General features: G+C 38.4%; 1 protein-coding gene across 1 annotated transcript in view; it reads left to right on the top strand.

Moving 5' to 3' along the window:
- LOC140139793 (exportin-2-like) overlaps positions 1 to 16,396 on the top strand; it is an 80,089-nt gene that overhangs the window by 22,760 nt on the left and 40,933 nt on the right. The window contains exons 13-19 of the mRNA XM_072161505.1: positions 3,729 to 3,821; positions 4,977 to 5,061; positions 5,627 to 5,825; positions 8,960 to 9,063; positions 10,180 to 10,277; positions 10,619 to 10,769; positions 12,980 to 13,179. Of these exons, the coding sequence (XP_072017606.1) occupies positions 3,729 to 3,821; positions 4,977 to 5,061; positions 5,627 to 5,825; positions 8,960 to 9,063; positions 10,180 to 10,277; positions 10,619 to 10,769; positions 12,980 to 13,179 (930 nt within the window). The remainder of the gene's footprint in view (positions 1 to 3,728; positions 3,822 to 4,976; positions 5,062 to 5,626; positions 5,826 to 8,959; positions 9,064 to 10,179; positions 10,278 to 10,618; positions 10,770 to 12,979; positions 13,180 to 16,396) is intronic.

The following is a 16,396-nucleotide window of genomic DNA, read 5'->3' as shown; positions in this document are numbered from 1 at the left end:
GCAACTACCTCTAGCTTAAACTCTTTTGTGTAACTCCTTTGAGGAGCCATCCTGTAGTATAATAAACATCTAAAAGAAGACGTGACTTTATTGCAACAAACAAGTATAATGCAAATGTAAATGAAATGAAAAGGGCAGTTTTTGTCTTCCATTTGGGCTCATTCAGCACAACACTTAGTATTATTATTTATTATTATTATTATAACACATAATATTATAAAGTGCATAAACCTACAAAACTTCTCAATGCGCTAACAAGCAAAATGACAAAAGCAACAAACAAAGAGTACTCATTACACTCACATTTTGCACTTTCATCGAATCTCACAGGAGAATGCGGTAGTTTTCGTTTTTGTACCTTATATTACGTGAACAACGGGTAAATCCACAGCCCCTTGAGAAGTTTGAGCGAAATCCATTCATAACTTGATATTTAAATCGGGGAAAGAACTTGAAAAAACCCACATTTTATCAGCTAAAACGGAGCCATTTGACCACTAGGTTTTGTGAAATCAGTGCTTCCGTGGTGTTTCCATAAGATGCGCCGGCGCATGCAGATAAGCGTCGCGATTTGTGCGTTAACAAATTGCGCGATACGCAACGCGATGCGTTGTGGTGGCTGCGATGTACCCTGCTGGTTCAACAAAGATTTTCTTTCCTTTTCAATTTCAAACACGAGTGGAATAGTGAAATAAAATCCTTAAAATATTGTAGTTGGAGTTAACAAATCTGGATTTTCATTCCTTGTATTTATAAAAAACATAACAAAGTACAAACATATCAAAAAAACTCAATTTTGCGAAAGAAACAATGTCTAGAGTACACAGCCGCGTTAATCCATGACATCATGATGTCCTCGTCACAACAGGCATTCTTTTGAAAGGACACTTGGACTCTTCCATCCCAGGCTTCTTTTTCTTCTGCACTAAGTTGTGTACCGGTACATTGCCATTTGCCTTGTCTCGATTGACCTCTTTGAACCCAAACAGTCTTCTTCCGCTTCTGTTCATAGATTTTACCACCTCCAAACACAAACGGTATTGGTGTTTGATCCATGTTTCCTATCACTTGCTTGTTCCATTTGCCAAGAGGCCTCTTCTCCTGCGCCTTCGTCGTTCCTCTTACAGCATTTTTTCCGATAAACTGATAGAAGTTTTGCAAGATCTTTTCCTTTTCAGCTGGCGGTGTCTGAGCGGTCGATGTTGAGGCCCTCCAAGAAAGATCATGCCTGCTGATAAACTTACTGAAACCACCCTTTGGAGAAAGAAAGAGGATGGGAAGGATCCATGTGTTGTTTCAACTCCTTTGCTCTGTTTAGGCCAAAAAAAAAATAAATTGTTTGGTTGTCATACCAAAACAAAAATAAGGAGGGTCGGTAGGTCGATTCTTTTTTTTTTTTTTTTTTAATCTAAAAAAAAAATTTAGCTGTAAACAGCGTTATATCGTCCCACTTGTTTCAAAAACAAGACACAAACAAAGAAAAATGAGAACAGTCATGGAAACATACCGTAGTCATTAGGCATCATTTGGCAAAGTTTGGGTTTCAAAAACGCTCAAAAATATCGTAGAAAAGTATAAATTGTTTTTCATATAATTTTTTGGCAAAAAATTACAAATTTTTGAGGTTATAAAAGGAAAAAAAATTAAAAAAATAAAAACGCGACCCAAGATTTTCGTGATTTTTCGGTCGGTCGGGAAAGGGCAAACAAACCTTTCTTGGCCTTATAACCCACCAGCTCTTAATCCGGAGGCCTCTAGTCTCCAGCAACTCCTTAATGAGCCTGTGCTCTAACTCTGGCCACAATGGCGAACTACTCCCTGTGATCTTTCTGCTCTTGGGCTTACTTAGGATGAGTTGCTTCTCTTGTGTAACCCATCTCAGGACGTTTTTACTGCTGAGCTTATACTTTTTTGTAATTTGGCATAGATTTGTTTGATCATAAAAAGCAACTACCTCTAGCTTAAACTCTTTTGTGTAACTCCTTTGAGGAGCCATCCTGTAGTGTAATAAACATCTAAAAGAAGATGTGACTTTATTGCAACAAACAAGTATAATGCAAATGTAAATGAAATGAAAAGGGCAGTTTTTGTCTTCCATTTGGGCTCATTCAGCACAACACTTAATATTATAAAGTGCATAAACCTACAAAACTTCTCAATGCGCTAACAAGCAAAATGACAAAAGCAACAAACAAAGAGTACTCATTACAATGCAAAATATATGTGGGAAAAACATGACATAAGTTAAACAAGGAAAGCAATTTTGTACAGGTAGGTTTTTAGCTGCGATTTGAATTGAGCAAGAGTAGGTGATTTGCGGATCTGTTCCGGAAGTGCGTTCCACAGTATTGGGGCGGCAACAGCAAAAGCCCGTTTACCGTAGGTCTTAGTTTGGGAACGGACAATTTGGAGATGATCATTGGGATGCACATTACCTGCCCCAAGGCCACGAGGTGGAATATAAAGGCTGGTCAATTCAGACAAGTATGGAGGAGCAATACCATGGAACGCCTTGTACGTGAGGAGGAGGATTTTGAAGTGGATTCTTTCCTCAATTGGGAGCCAGTGAAGTTGGTCGCGAAGAACAGGAGTTATGTGATCCCACTTTTTGGTATGAGAAATTAGGCGAGCGACCATGTTTTGGATTCTCTGAAGTTTGTTTATGTCTTTCTGTGGGAGACCGTGGAGGAGAGAATTGCAATGATCTAGCCTGCTGATGACAAAAGCCTGGATGAGTTTGTGAGTGGAGTCAGGGTCAAGGTATTTGCGCAGCTTCCCAATCTTGCTCAATGCAAATGTAGCGCCATGCGGCACAAGGTATTGACATGCTTGTCCATCCTAAGATGTTGATCAAAAACTGCACCAAGATTTCTCACTTGGGGTGTAGGATTGACAGCAGCTTCACCCACACTGATAGAAGGTAATTGGCGAGGTGTTGCAAAACGAGAAGTAAACAGTCATATAATTATTTCTAAGTTAGGTACAGAATTTTAGCCCGTTTACCGTAGGTCTTAGTTTGGGAACGGACAATTTGGAGATGATCATTGGGATGCACATTACCTGCCCCAAGGCCACGAGGTGGAATATAAAGGCTGGTCAATTCAGACAAGTATGGAGGAGCAATACCGTGGAACGCCTTGTACGTGAGGAGGAGGATTTTGAAGTGGATTCTTTCCTCAATTGGGAGCCAGTGAAGTTGGTCGCGAAGAACGGGAGTTATGTGATCCCACTTTTGGTATGAGAAATTAGGCGAGCGACCATGTTTTGGATTCTCTGAAGTTTGTTTATGTCTTTCTGTGGGAGACCGTGGAGGAGAGAATTGCAATGATCTAGCCTGCTGATGACAAAAGCCTGGATGAGTTTGTGAGTGGAGTCAGGGTCAAGGTATTTGCGCAGCTTCCCAATCTTGCTCAATGCAAATGTAGCGCCGCGGCACAAGGTATTGACATGCTTGTCCATCCTAAGATGTTGATCAAAAACTGCACCAAGATTTCTCACTTGGGGTGTAGGATTGACAGCAGCTTCACCCACACTGATAGAAGGTAATTGGTGAGGTGTTGCAAAACAAGAAGTAAACAGTCATATAATTATTTCTAAGTTAGGTACAGAATTTTACCTTACGATGTTATGGCGAAATGTTGCGAGGGGAGTTTATTCCTTGTGATGTGTTTACATACCTTATGAACAAGTGCTAAAGTTGTTCATTGTTGTTTTTCATGTTTAATCAGGAGTACACTAAGAGCCCATCAACACACTGGAAGAACAAGGATTCAGCTATATTTCTGGTCACCTCATTAGCAGCCAAGTCAAAAACACAAAAGGTAAGAAAGAAAAGATTTTAAAACACTCTGTTAGCTACTGTGTAATCTCCAATAGGATGTCCAACACAGGGCACTGACGCGGAGCAAGGCAGCGGGCAATTAACGAAGAAGGGCCATTAAACATGACCACACCAAGGTTAACATGGTTTCATATTAAGCTCTTGGAAAAGATATGGAATTAATTAGAAGCTACAAACAAGAACAGGTGAGAGTTGGTATGGCTGCCAATAGGCTAATTTTTTTTGTAGGCTTACATGTAGTATAGTGCATAATCCGATCCATGCCTGCATAAGTGTTTCATTTTAAAATAAAAAATATAGGTAGAAATGAGAAAGAAAAAACAATCTACATTTAGGCAACAAAACACCCTTGTTCTATGGGCCCAATGGACCCAGATTTAATGTGCTGTATGCATGTAAAATCAGCTGTTTTTGGGCCAAAAGTGGACTGAGTTTGTCAGAAATTGCTGTTTGAATATAAATTCAACAACTCCTCCTATACCTTTGTACAGGAGCCAACCGTTGTTAAACCGTGATGAATCCACACTTTTACTGTAGCGTATACACGAACGCGAGCGAGACTACGCGTTACGCGAGCGCGTAAAATTCATCATGCATGGAACCTTTGTGCGTATGCAAGCTTACAAGTTGAATTCAGTATTTTCAGATTGCAGTTAAATTTTGCCGTTTTATTCTGTCGTTTTATTGATGATATTAACAGAGAAATCATCGAAGTTTTTGTAAGGCTTAGTGACAATGATTAACTGACATTTCCCGTGAAATAATCGTGAATTATACGATCTTTAGCTTCTTTTCGTTGTTGAAAGAGCGTCTGCGTGGTTTACTTAAGCTCGGGCAGAAGCTGCCCTCGCTAAGTAAAGCACGCAGACGACGCGTCGCATCGTTGTTAAACGGTGATGAACAACGGTGAAACATGATTGAATCCCTAAATCAGTATTTGGGACAAAAAGTTGATTTATTTTACTAAAAAAAAAAGCTATAGGACAGACTTTGGTGATTTTGCAAAATAAATTTGAAAAACCGCCCGACTGATCGACCCGACTTGAAAGGTTTGGTTGTTTTTCCCCCATTGCCTTATCTACATGTACATTTTTTTATCTTGAACAACGACAATAAATTTACATTTTGTTTTCAGCATGGAACAACGGAAGTACGAGAGCTAGTAAATGTAGTTGATTTCTTCAGGGCCAACATAGCTGCAGATCTGCAATCCCCAAATGGTAAGATAATTGAACCCTTCCAGTTGAAATCCATACACACCCTATGGAAGATATGACCTTGATCTTCCACACAGGGAGTGTGAATTTCAAATGGGGTTATCTGAATGAGTGACTCCACTTGAAATCTATACCCTCTGTGTGGGAGATTAAGGTAATGTCTTTCATAGGGGGGTGTGGAATTCAACTACAATAGCCCAATTAGAGATTGTTGCTTCATCACAATCATAAAAAAATCCAAGAGTAATCAGTTGCTAAAATGTCAGTTCAAAATCAACAAACACTATGGACCACAATAGCCTCATCCCAATGGCATAGTCCATTAATCTCAATTACATAATCATAGTGCAAAATTTGACCTCATGTTGCAGAGTATGAGTATTTGTACCCAAATCTTCAAAGGTCATTCAATGAATGCACAGATGTATTGGGGTTTAAGAACTGTGCCTCTGACAGATGAGCATGTTGTGGATCCTAGTGAAAGCACAAAAAATTACATGCGCAAAACAATTGCCACTTTTACAGCAGTAACTAAACTCGTAACATGTGCATTGTTTTCTTTCTGCAGTGAACGAATTCCCAGTGTTGAAAGCCGATGCCATTAAGTACTTGATCACATTTAGGAACATGTTACCTGCCGATGTCATCAACGCTGCCCTGCCATGTCTCATAGCTCTGCTCAAATCTGAGAGTACGGTCGTGCACACGTATGCAGCACTCGCCATTGAAAGGATATTCACAGTACGATTACCTAATGGACAGCCAGCGTAAGTATCTTTGGGTAATATGGAAATAATAAGCCATACAAAACTTAAAGTAGAGAGTGAGAGTATCTATATTTGTGCATGTACAATAGTATAGTATAGTAGTATATTTTATTCACACACAAATCGTGGCCCTCAGGCCAAATTACAAGTGGTTTACAATATTAAAAACAATTAAACATTAAAAAATATAGTATCAATATTAACATGGAAAAATACAGCAACTGCTGTTGATAGAAAATAAAATATTGCACTTATTCAAGACATCATTCAAAAACATTATAAATACACACCATTAAAAGGCTAAAATTGCCTCAATATTACCATATTTAAAAAGTCAGAATGTGCAAAACAGTTCAGGGCATTTAGTTATTCAATAAATTGATATAGTATGGAATAGCGCTGTTTTTGAAACGATCGGTCCTTGCATAAAGTTGAGAGATTTGATTTGCATTGCGAAGGACCCTGCCATGACTCTCCAGTCTGGTAGGAGGGATGAGATCTTTTGTTCGAATAGAAGCAGAAAGCCCTTAGGCCAACTTACGACAATGATCCTCCCTCCTATCAGCTAGAGAGTCTAGCTGGCACAGCTTAAGAGCGTTTTCATAACCATCATACAATTTGCCCAGAACTATTTTGCAAGCTCTTTTTTGCAGCTGCTCCAAAGTATAATCTTGAGTTGTGGTGAGTGAGGAATGCCATACTACATCCGCGTATTCAAGTAATGGTCGTACATATCCTTTGTAAACTGAACATAATTCCTGGGTATTAAAACCAAACCTTTTTAAAATCCTAAGCATATACAACCGACGATTGGTTTTGGACACAATTTCAGCAATGTTTCTATCCCATTTGAGGTTGTCCTGCATCCAAATACCCACAATTTTTGCCTCAGAAACAAAGTTGAGAGGAATGTCATTGATTTTGATAACATTATTGGGTGGATTCCTCTTAAAGCAGACCTGCAGGGCTTGACATTTCAAAGGGTTAAGTTTCAGATTATTATTGGCAGACCATTCACTGAATTCATCCAAAACATCTTGAATTTGGCTGGATTGGGGATGGATACAGTTCTCAACAATTGTTAAATCATCAACATATTTCCAACATTTTGTTTTGGGCACACTACTTGATACAGCATCATTGATTATAATCTGAAAGCCTATTGGGCCTAGTTTTGTACCTTGTGGGAGACCTCCATTTACAGTTTTGTAATCAGAAAGAACATGTTTATAACGAACACACTGTTGTCTGTTGCTGACAAAGTCAGACAACCATGGCACAATAGACTCACGGACCCCCATATGGATAAATTTCTCCATAAGCAGAGTATGGTCGATCAAGTCAAATGCTTTTGAGAAATCCGTGAGTAACACTGTGCCAACGTTGCTGGCCTTGTCAGCGCCTTGATGAAGAAAGTGAAGCATGCTAATTAAATAAATGTGATGTTGACACACCTTTGACATTACCAAACTGTTGGTGGTCAATTTTATGACTTACATCTTCTAAAACCCACTTGGATATAAAACCCTCCCCAATTTTTGCAAAGCAGTCAGTAAGTGAGACAGGACGTAGCTTCTCAATGCTTGGTGGGTTTGTTTTTGGTATTGGAACTACAATGGCCTTCTTCCATTGAGAAGGGACTACTCCCTCAATGAGGGAGGTGTTCAAAACCTCTGTTAAGGGAACACTCAGCTCATAGGCAAATTCTTTAACCAACCTTGGAGGGAAGCCATCCGGCCCACATGCTTTACTCCGATTTACCTTGCTGAGCTCAGCATACACATCCCAAGGATATAATTGAGGGGGTGAGTTGTAAGCAGGTAAATAAGAAGGAAGCTTTGTGTTATCCAGAGGATTGATGTTGGAAGACACATTCACAAACAATTCATTGATGCTGTTAGCAATACTGACATGATCAGAATTCTGAATACCGGGGACATGTATGTTGTGCTCAGACTTTGTATCATTAGTCATGACTTTAATTTGTTGGTGCCATTTACGTGGGTCCTTATGTTGTAAATTCCTGACAGAGTTAGCGTGATAGTTAATTTTAGCTTTAGCAATTTCACGTTGAACTTTATTGCGAAGTTGACGCCATTGAGTTTTATCATCAGCCAGAAAGGCTGCTTGGCGTTCAATTAGTTTTTAATTCGGGGTAATCCACTTTTATCATTATCATGGTTCTTTACTTTGACATGTGGGAAGAATGACTCCATAGCACTGTTAAGATGTTCATAAAAAGCATCCACCTTTTCCTGCGTATTATTGGCTTCAAACACATTAGACCAGTTTTGATCTTGAATCCAAGTGCCAAACTCCCTGATTTGGGAATCTTTAAAGGTGCGTACAACTCTGACAGCATTTTATGCTTGCGAGTGATGGAAGGATTGGGTTTCCAAACAATGCATATGTGGTCACTGGTCAATGCATATGTGGTCAATACATGCATGTTTGTTTGTTGTATGCGTGGTTTTGTAACACCACCAATCAGGGACACACATTGTATAAAATGGAGCACAGAAATGTTTGTCCATGCTTCATGGATGTTCTTGATAGACCACAAAAATGCTGTTTACAAACAACGTCTGCAGCCGGGTCAGTCTATGCTTGGGTGAATAAAACCAAGAAGAGTTCATGGGAAGATTAAATAAATGAAATGTGTGTGTCTTTGGTAAGGTCTGTGTTTGCCGGTAGTTATACATATTTGTATGAGGGTGGGGGTGGTTTTGTAAGCACCATCAATCATGGGCACACAGTACACACTGTATAAAATGAGTACACATGAAGACAATGTTTGTCCATGCTTCATGGTCAGTGTTGATAGATAACAAGTAGCATAAAATGCTTTACAAACATCTCCAGTTGGGTTCTGTTTACGCTTGGGTGAATTAACCTAATAAAATGTGTGTGTCTTCGGTAAGGCAAGTAAGACTTGTTGTTGGTTACACATATTTGTTGTTTGGGGTGGGTGCATACATGATAAGGACATAAAGAGGTGAAGAGATAGAGAAAGGGAAAGAAAAAAGGAACAGAATGAGAGACTTTTGGCAAAGAAATAATGGCTGTTGAGTGTTGATAAAAATGGCAGAAGCCATGTCTAATATCACATGTCTCTATTTCTGTATACCCCACAGAGTACCAGCCGAAACTGTGAAGCCACATGTGGAAGCATTACTTACCAACCTATTTGGAGCATTGGAAATGTCAGGGTCTGAAGAAAATGAATATGTTATGAAAGGTGAGAAAACAAAGATCAACTATCGCACAAACACACCCCTACCCATCCCGACACACATATCCACACAGACAGCGTAATACACAGGTTGGAAGCATGCTTACAAACCTCTTTCATCAAGCACTGAATGTGTCTGGGTCTGGAGAGAATAATTACGGCATGCAATCTATCAATATAATTATTTTTCCATGAATGGAACACAATAATTCTACCCAACAACTGCAAACCTGTATAACTATCCAAGATGAGCACATGAGAAAGACTCTACCATTAGTTGTACATTTAAGACAACATTTTTTGTCCTTGTATAATTTGCTGTCGTAGGGCACATTAAAATATGACCATTGCTAGGTCAACTGCATCACGCTTTCTTTGTTACGAACAACTGATCGAAATGATCACAACACAAAGCCTATGGCATATCAAAATTTGGAACAGGTGTATGAGCCCAGGCTTGGAGCAGTAACCAATGGTTATTAACATGCACTACGACAGCGAATGAGGATATACACACACACTCCTCTTGTATGACCTCTCAAGTGTGGAGTATGTATGACTTTTTAACTGGAGTTTAGTACACATTCAAATTGTGCTCTTTTACACACACAAATCAGGGGCGGATCCAGGAATTTTCAATGGGGGGTGCCGAGCCGCCGCTGTGGCTGTTCGGCGCCCACACAAAGTCAGGCGCCGCTCTGCAAAAATACACAGAGTCAGGGGCTGCTCTGCAAAAATTAGGGGGGTGTCCCGGGTGCCCCTCCCCTTAAATCCACCCCTGCAAATTAGTACACACGTGACTGACTGTGGAGGTCTTGGCATCACAAAATGAGCGGTGTTATACTCTCTTTATTCTCTCAGTCGGGGCTATTTCATCTATTGCACTTACCCATTTCTCATGTTTGTCGAAGGGGACACCCTCGCAAAATCCCTATCAGTTTGTACAAAGCCTTTCAGTTCCCACCTGCATGGAAATACCAATTTTTCTTTGTAATTATTCAGAGTTTATTGCTCTGATAAGATGCAGAACTTTTTGAAATCTTTCACATCTGAGGGACCTAAGTTAGAACCTTGCGGAACACCTAATCTAATAATTTATTTACTCTTTTTCACTCCCCACAGCAATTATGAGGTCATTATCGTTGATGAAAGAGGAGATGGTTCCTTACCTGAAGATCATCTTGGGTCATCTCAAACTCAAACTTATTTTGGTAGCAAAGGTAAGACTGAATATGAAAATTACTTGACACTTTAAGGGACCTGATAGCAATGTTTGCACATTATTTTTGGTGGGACCTGAGAGAACAAGAGAAAATATTTAACGCGCCATTGTGACAGGGTCGCACACTGAATGTTCTAATAATATGTATCACAAATCGGGCAAAAGGTTATCTTGTACACAACTCTGCAGAATCAGTACACCCAAATGCTTGATAAAGTCCAATACAAAGTTAACATGTAATTTTAAAGTCGCCAACAAAATGTGGACTTTTGTCATGTTAAACAAAGAAAATAAACTTTATATTAACCGAGTATCTTAAATCTTATAATTATTTTATAGAACCCCAGCAAACCACATTTCAATCATTACCTCTTTGAGGCTATGAGCTTATCCATAAGAGTTGGCTGCAAGTCTAATCCCACAGAAGTCACAGCGTTTGAGACGGAGTTGTTCCCGCCATTCCAAGAAATCCTCACAACAGATGTACAAGGTGGGCAGAATAATAATATGACTAGTGTTTTTCTCTTATTGGGCTATTCCATTTTAAATTCACACTCTCCCTGTGGTAGATTTAGCAAAAGTCTTCCATAGAGGGAGTATGGGTTTCAAATAGAATAGACAATTGGGTAACTTCCATTTGAAATTCTCAATGCAACTGTGGAAGATATAAAGAAAGCCATATACAGGGGGAGTGGTTCCAAAACTCCTTGTGGTAGGATTGCTTTAAGTCTTCCATAGAGGGAGTATGGGCTTCAAATACTACAATAGACAATCGGGTAACTTCCATTTGAAATCCTCACTCCAGTTGTGGAAGATATAGGTAAAGGCATATACAGAGGGTGTATGGGTTCCAGAATAATAAACCCTAACCAATGCCATTTGAAAAACATACTCCCTCTGTGGAAGATGTTTCTTAAATTTTCCACAGGGGTAATGTGGCTTTCAACTGGAATAGCCCATTATCAGTCTCTCCCAGCACTAAAAGCAGTGACACACTTTTGTTACTGCTACAAGTAACACACACCAGTCCATATCTTGGCGGCGCCCTTCAAATGAGGTCAATTTGAGGTCACATTTTACAATGTTACTGCATGCAGTAACATCTAAAAACATTAAAAAACATGGCCAGGACCGCGACACTCCGGAGGACAGCAGAGGACAGAAAAATGTGACTCTCCTGCTAGTCTCCTACACAACCAGTTAATTATGTTTTTGTTCATACCGCATACAGTCTGGCCAGCGCCGAGACTAGCAGGAGAGTCACATTTTCTGTCCTCGCATCGGTATAGGCCGTCTGCACGTTAATTGTACGGAGTGTCGCTTCTCTACCTTTATTTTCTCTGACATGGCTGCCAAGAGTGTTACCCTACCAAGTAACACTTGTAAAATATTGGCCATAACTTCCTCTTTTCAATTGGCCGTTGCACCTACAGAAATGAGAGTCGCAAAGAAATTAATTATGTAAACATGATCTCAAAGTACCAAGGTAACAGATTATCCAGATACAATTACAATCATTTGATTTCTAAATGATGTAATGGACCCCCAAAGAGGAGCATTATCACACCCAATTATGACTGTTTTCAACACTTTACAAACCACAAGTCCATCTGACCTTGGTCCGTGTCCTATGTTTACTTGGGGAAATACTATTCTCTTCATCCAGACACACAACAGTCACTTACTGACATGATGCATATTGTTATTTAGCTCCAATAGGTGTGAATTGCAGAGACTGTTCATATGTCACTGCTGCAGGTAACATCACCTAAACATGTCACTTGGCACCAGTAACACACCCATGTGTTACTGCTGTGAGTGCCGGGAGAGACTAATTATATGAGACCCAGTTTTGTATTTTTCCAAAGTCTTTGTATTAAATTTACAGGAAACAATACCAGTATATAACTTTATTACAATTTCACTGAGCTCATCTTTTTGAAAGTCATACTCCCTCTGAAGAAGACTTTGGAATTTTAGCCAAATTCAAAAGTTTGAATTCATTCCAGGTCCAACTGTTTTCATCCATTAAAAAAGTGGAAAATATGCGGAAGATTTTGGAATTTTAAACAAAATTTTCTAATATGGCGACAAATTGTATTCAATTCTCGCTATTCGCAATAAGGGCGCCGCCAGCGGTTTGCGATGTAATCGTGATATATCATGATGTATCATGGGAAAAGGTCGACATCCAAGTCCGCGCAATACGAATATTACCATGCTATTACATAGGAACACGTGACAATATTTTTTAGTTTGTCAATATAATGGTATTACACGCAAATCGATAGAGAAAAAATTAATTGTGCACATTTCAAATCACATTATTAAGTATTATTGAGTATCGATTCGCGTGTAACACCTTTATTTTGACAAACTAAACAATATTGTCACGTGTTCCTATGTAATAGCATGGTAATATTCGTATTGCGCGGACTTGGATGTCGACCTTTTCCCATGATACATCATGATACATCACAATTACATCGTAAACCGCGGGCGGCGCCCTTATTGCGAATAGCGAGAATTCAATTGGATTTAACAATTTCAACAATTTATCATCTGGAATTTAACATAAAACTACTAAAACAATTTCCAGCTGAATAGGACATAACGTGCCATTTGAATTGAAATGGTAGTTTAATCTTCAACATTGATGTGTGCATTTTTAAATGCAATACAAACCATTTTCTTTTTCAGAATTCATCCCATATGTGTTCCAGATCATGTCACTGATGTTAGAGTTACATAAAGACTGCCCAGAGCCCTATATGGCCATGTTCCCGTTCCTGCTGGCACCGATACTGTGGGAGAGACTAGGCAATATACCGCCCCTGGTTCGACTCTTGCAGGCATTTGTGGAGAAGGGATCAGCACAGATCGTTGCTTCTGACAAAGTGGTAAGGAGTTATTCACATAATTATCAGTGGATTGAACAATTGAAAATGTAATTAAAAGAAAACAATGCTTTTACTGTTATTGCTCCTTACTAAAAGTTTTGCACTTGTGGCCAGGGTCTTAGCTAGAAATTGAGGGTTGCCCGTCATTTGAATAAAATTGCCTGTCCTAATTTGACCTTTAAAACATTTATAGCCCATTGGGGGTTCCAAAAGTTCAAATATGTGCTTATATGGCCTTGTTATACAAATTGGGTCTACTAAAAAGGTCAATTAGCTTCTCAAAACATACAATTTATAATATAGCATCTGTCAAAGGCATTAATTTTGCCCGTCCCAGGAGCAAACTCCCTGTCTAAAATGACGGCCAGACGGGTAGCTAGCTAAGACCCTGCTTGTGGCCCTTGACTTGAACATGTTAAAAAAAAAAACTGCCAAGAGGTTACATAGGAGGTTTTGCTTTGAACATGTTCAGAGGCCAATGACGCATACATGTAGGAAGATTTTGGCATTTTAATCAATAGTAAATAGTAAACAAAAAAAGGAGATAACGACAAAAAAGGGAGCTTGACGGGGACGAGAAACATGGACTGTGTGCATTGCTGTAAAAAACCAGATATTTTTGCAGCATTAAATTTGTCCGTTTTGGAGAGAACCCATGTTTCTGGGATATACATTTTTTGTGAATTTTTACATTTCCTTAAGGGATCTAGAATGAGCGTTTATTGCGTTTCGACAGTATTTTTTGTGGAACATGAGAGCACCTCAGACCTATCGAATTGCATTCTGAATACTGAAGCATGTCTTTCTGATATCAAATAATTTTCATTTTTGAAAATCACAATATAATACAAATTTTATGACAAATTATAAAAATTTGATATTTTTCAATTTTTGATATATAACAGTCCTCAAGTAAATTATATAAATCTAATGATATATTCTTAAAGTGTATGTAGCTGGAAGGAAAAGCCGACGGTCAATTGAAAATTTTGACCTTTCATATTAAAGACCTTTTTATGTGTGTGTTTTTGGGGAAAAAATCCGTATATTCAATACGAAAGGTCAAAATTTTCAATTGATCGTGGCTTTTCATCCCACCTACATACACTTTAAGTATAAATCATCAGATTTATAAAGTTTACCAGTACTGTTAAATATCAAAAATATCAATTTTAATGATTTGCCATAAAATGTGTATTAAATTGCTAATTTCAAAAAATCAAAATTATTTGATATCAGAAGGACATTCTTCAGTATTCAGAATGCAATTGATATGTCTGATGTGCTCTAATGTCCCACAATAAATACTGCCCAAACGTTCATACCCCAGCCCTTAAAGGCCTATAGGAAGAAAACATTTTTTACATGGATGAAAATTTCGCTAATCAACTGCATTGCTAAATTTTCATGCACACGAACATTTCATGCTTTTACAGTAGTTACGCATTTTGCCCACTTTCTAATAACCAGAAATTGTGAAAAATTATCTACCAAAAATAACAGCAATTTCTGTGGCTGTCTTGTGAGGAAAATATGGAAAATCATCCATTGGGGTAGTCCAATTGAAATCCATACACCCGTATGGAATACTTGTTTTTAATCTCCCACACAGGGTGTGGCATTTCAATATGGGTGACTCTATTTAAAATCTACACCCCTATGTGGGAGATTCAGATCATGTCTTCCATAGGGGGTGTATGGATATCAACTGGAATAGCCCATTGTTACTGTTGCAGTTGTATGGGAATTGATGTAAAACCATAGTGCTATTATAATAGTCTGTCTGTTAGATTAGTTGAGAATAATGCCATGTTGGATTCCACAGTGACAGGTTCGAATCACACACACTAACCTAATGCTGAGGGGTGTATACACACACATAGAAGTGCGATTAGTCCGTACGCTGGTGATGCAACCGTGTACACGCGCTGATTCAAATATGCCACTGAGAAATCCAACATGGCGTTACTCTCAACTTTAGACAAGACAGACCACAATGAAAGACAGACTATAATGAAAGACAGAGATAAAAAGATTTTATCGCGTCTGATGTCACTGTCAATTACGATCCTTGATTGGTTTACACAGGTAATAGCTCGTAAAAAGAAAGGCCGATTGAAGAAAAGGAATAGCAGAAAATGACGAAAAATTATGTACTTTTACAAGACAAAAAGCAACTTTTCTAGGCATTGTTGGCATGGTGCCTTCATGAAAGAAAGTTTCCTACTATAAAGACCTAACTTATGAGATGGTTTGTATGTTTGAAGGTGCAAAATTAACAATAAGGCACCTGGTCATACATGTACCGCCGCGTTCAGCAAGTCATCATCACAACACTTGTTAACAAACCATGCTCGAGTTTGATTGACAGATGACGTCAGACGCGATAAAATCTTTTTATCTGTGTCTTTCATTATATGAGGACCTCACATTTTGGGACTAATCCATGTTTAATTGTTCTAAAGGGATGTTAGCCAGTCTCAATAAAGTGAAGGCATAGATGTGACAAACTATAGGCCTTGCTTATTGCTGTTGAATTCACAAACTCTTGTGGATTATTTTCCAAGAAATGAAGACAGGAATAAAGAATCAGAACAAATGTTATTTAGTTATTGTTTTCTTAATCAAATTAATAATGAAACAGATCTGAATTTGTAGATACGTAGAGGACAATGTTTTTATTTATTAATTTTATTGACATTTTATTTACATCAAGTAGCCTCATCAGCTCTTGTGCTGCTCCGCTGAGGGCCCTGTTACATTACAAAATTGTTCAATAATATTATTTTACAGTAACACACATTTTACAAAAGATACACTTGTATATAAACACATTTTTAAAAGTACATGATATTATTACATAAATCAAACAGAATAAATTGTTTAATAAAGTACACTGATCAAAAGAAAGTTACACAAGAAACTTAATATTCTGTTGAAAACCTTCATTGATATGTCCCCTCTAAATTCTACTGGTAATTATTCTACATATTTACAGCACAGTAATGAAATGTACATAATCCTAGTTAAATGTATAATAATTATACTACAATTAAGGGGGGGGGGGAAAGCACACTTTGACAATATGTTGGAACTCTTCATTGCCACTCTGGAAGTTCAGTGAAATTAGTATGTTTGATTAGAAATAGAACTACAAACTTTTCCCTTCCCTTCATCATTCTCCCTCAATCAATGTTGGGGAGACTGGAGAGTCCAG

Source organism: Amphiura filiformis, chromosome 18 (assembly GCF_039555335.1).
Source record: "Amphiura filiformis chromosome 18, Afil_fr2py, whole genome shotgun sequence".
In the NCBI taxonomy this organism is placed as follows: Eukaryota; Metazoa; Echinodermata; class Ophiuroidea; order Amphilepidida; family Amphiuridae; genus Amphiura; species Amphiura filiformis.
Note: the sequence above shows the minus strand (reverse complement) of the source record. Positions and strands in the feature narration are given on the sequence as shown.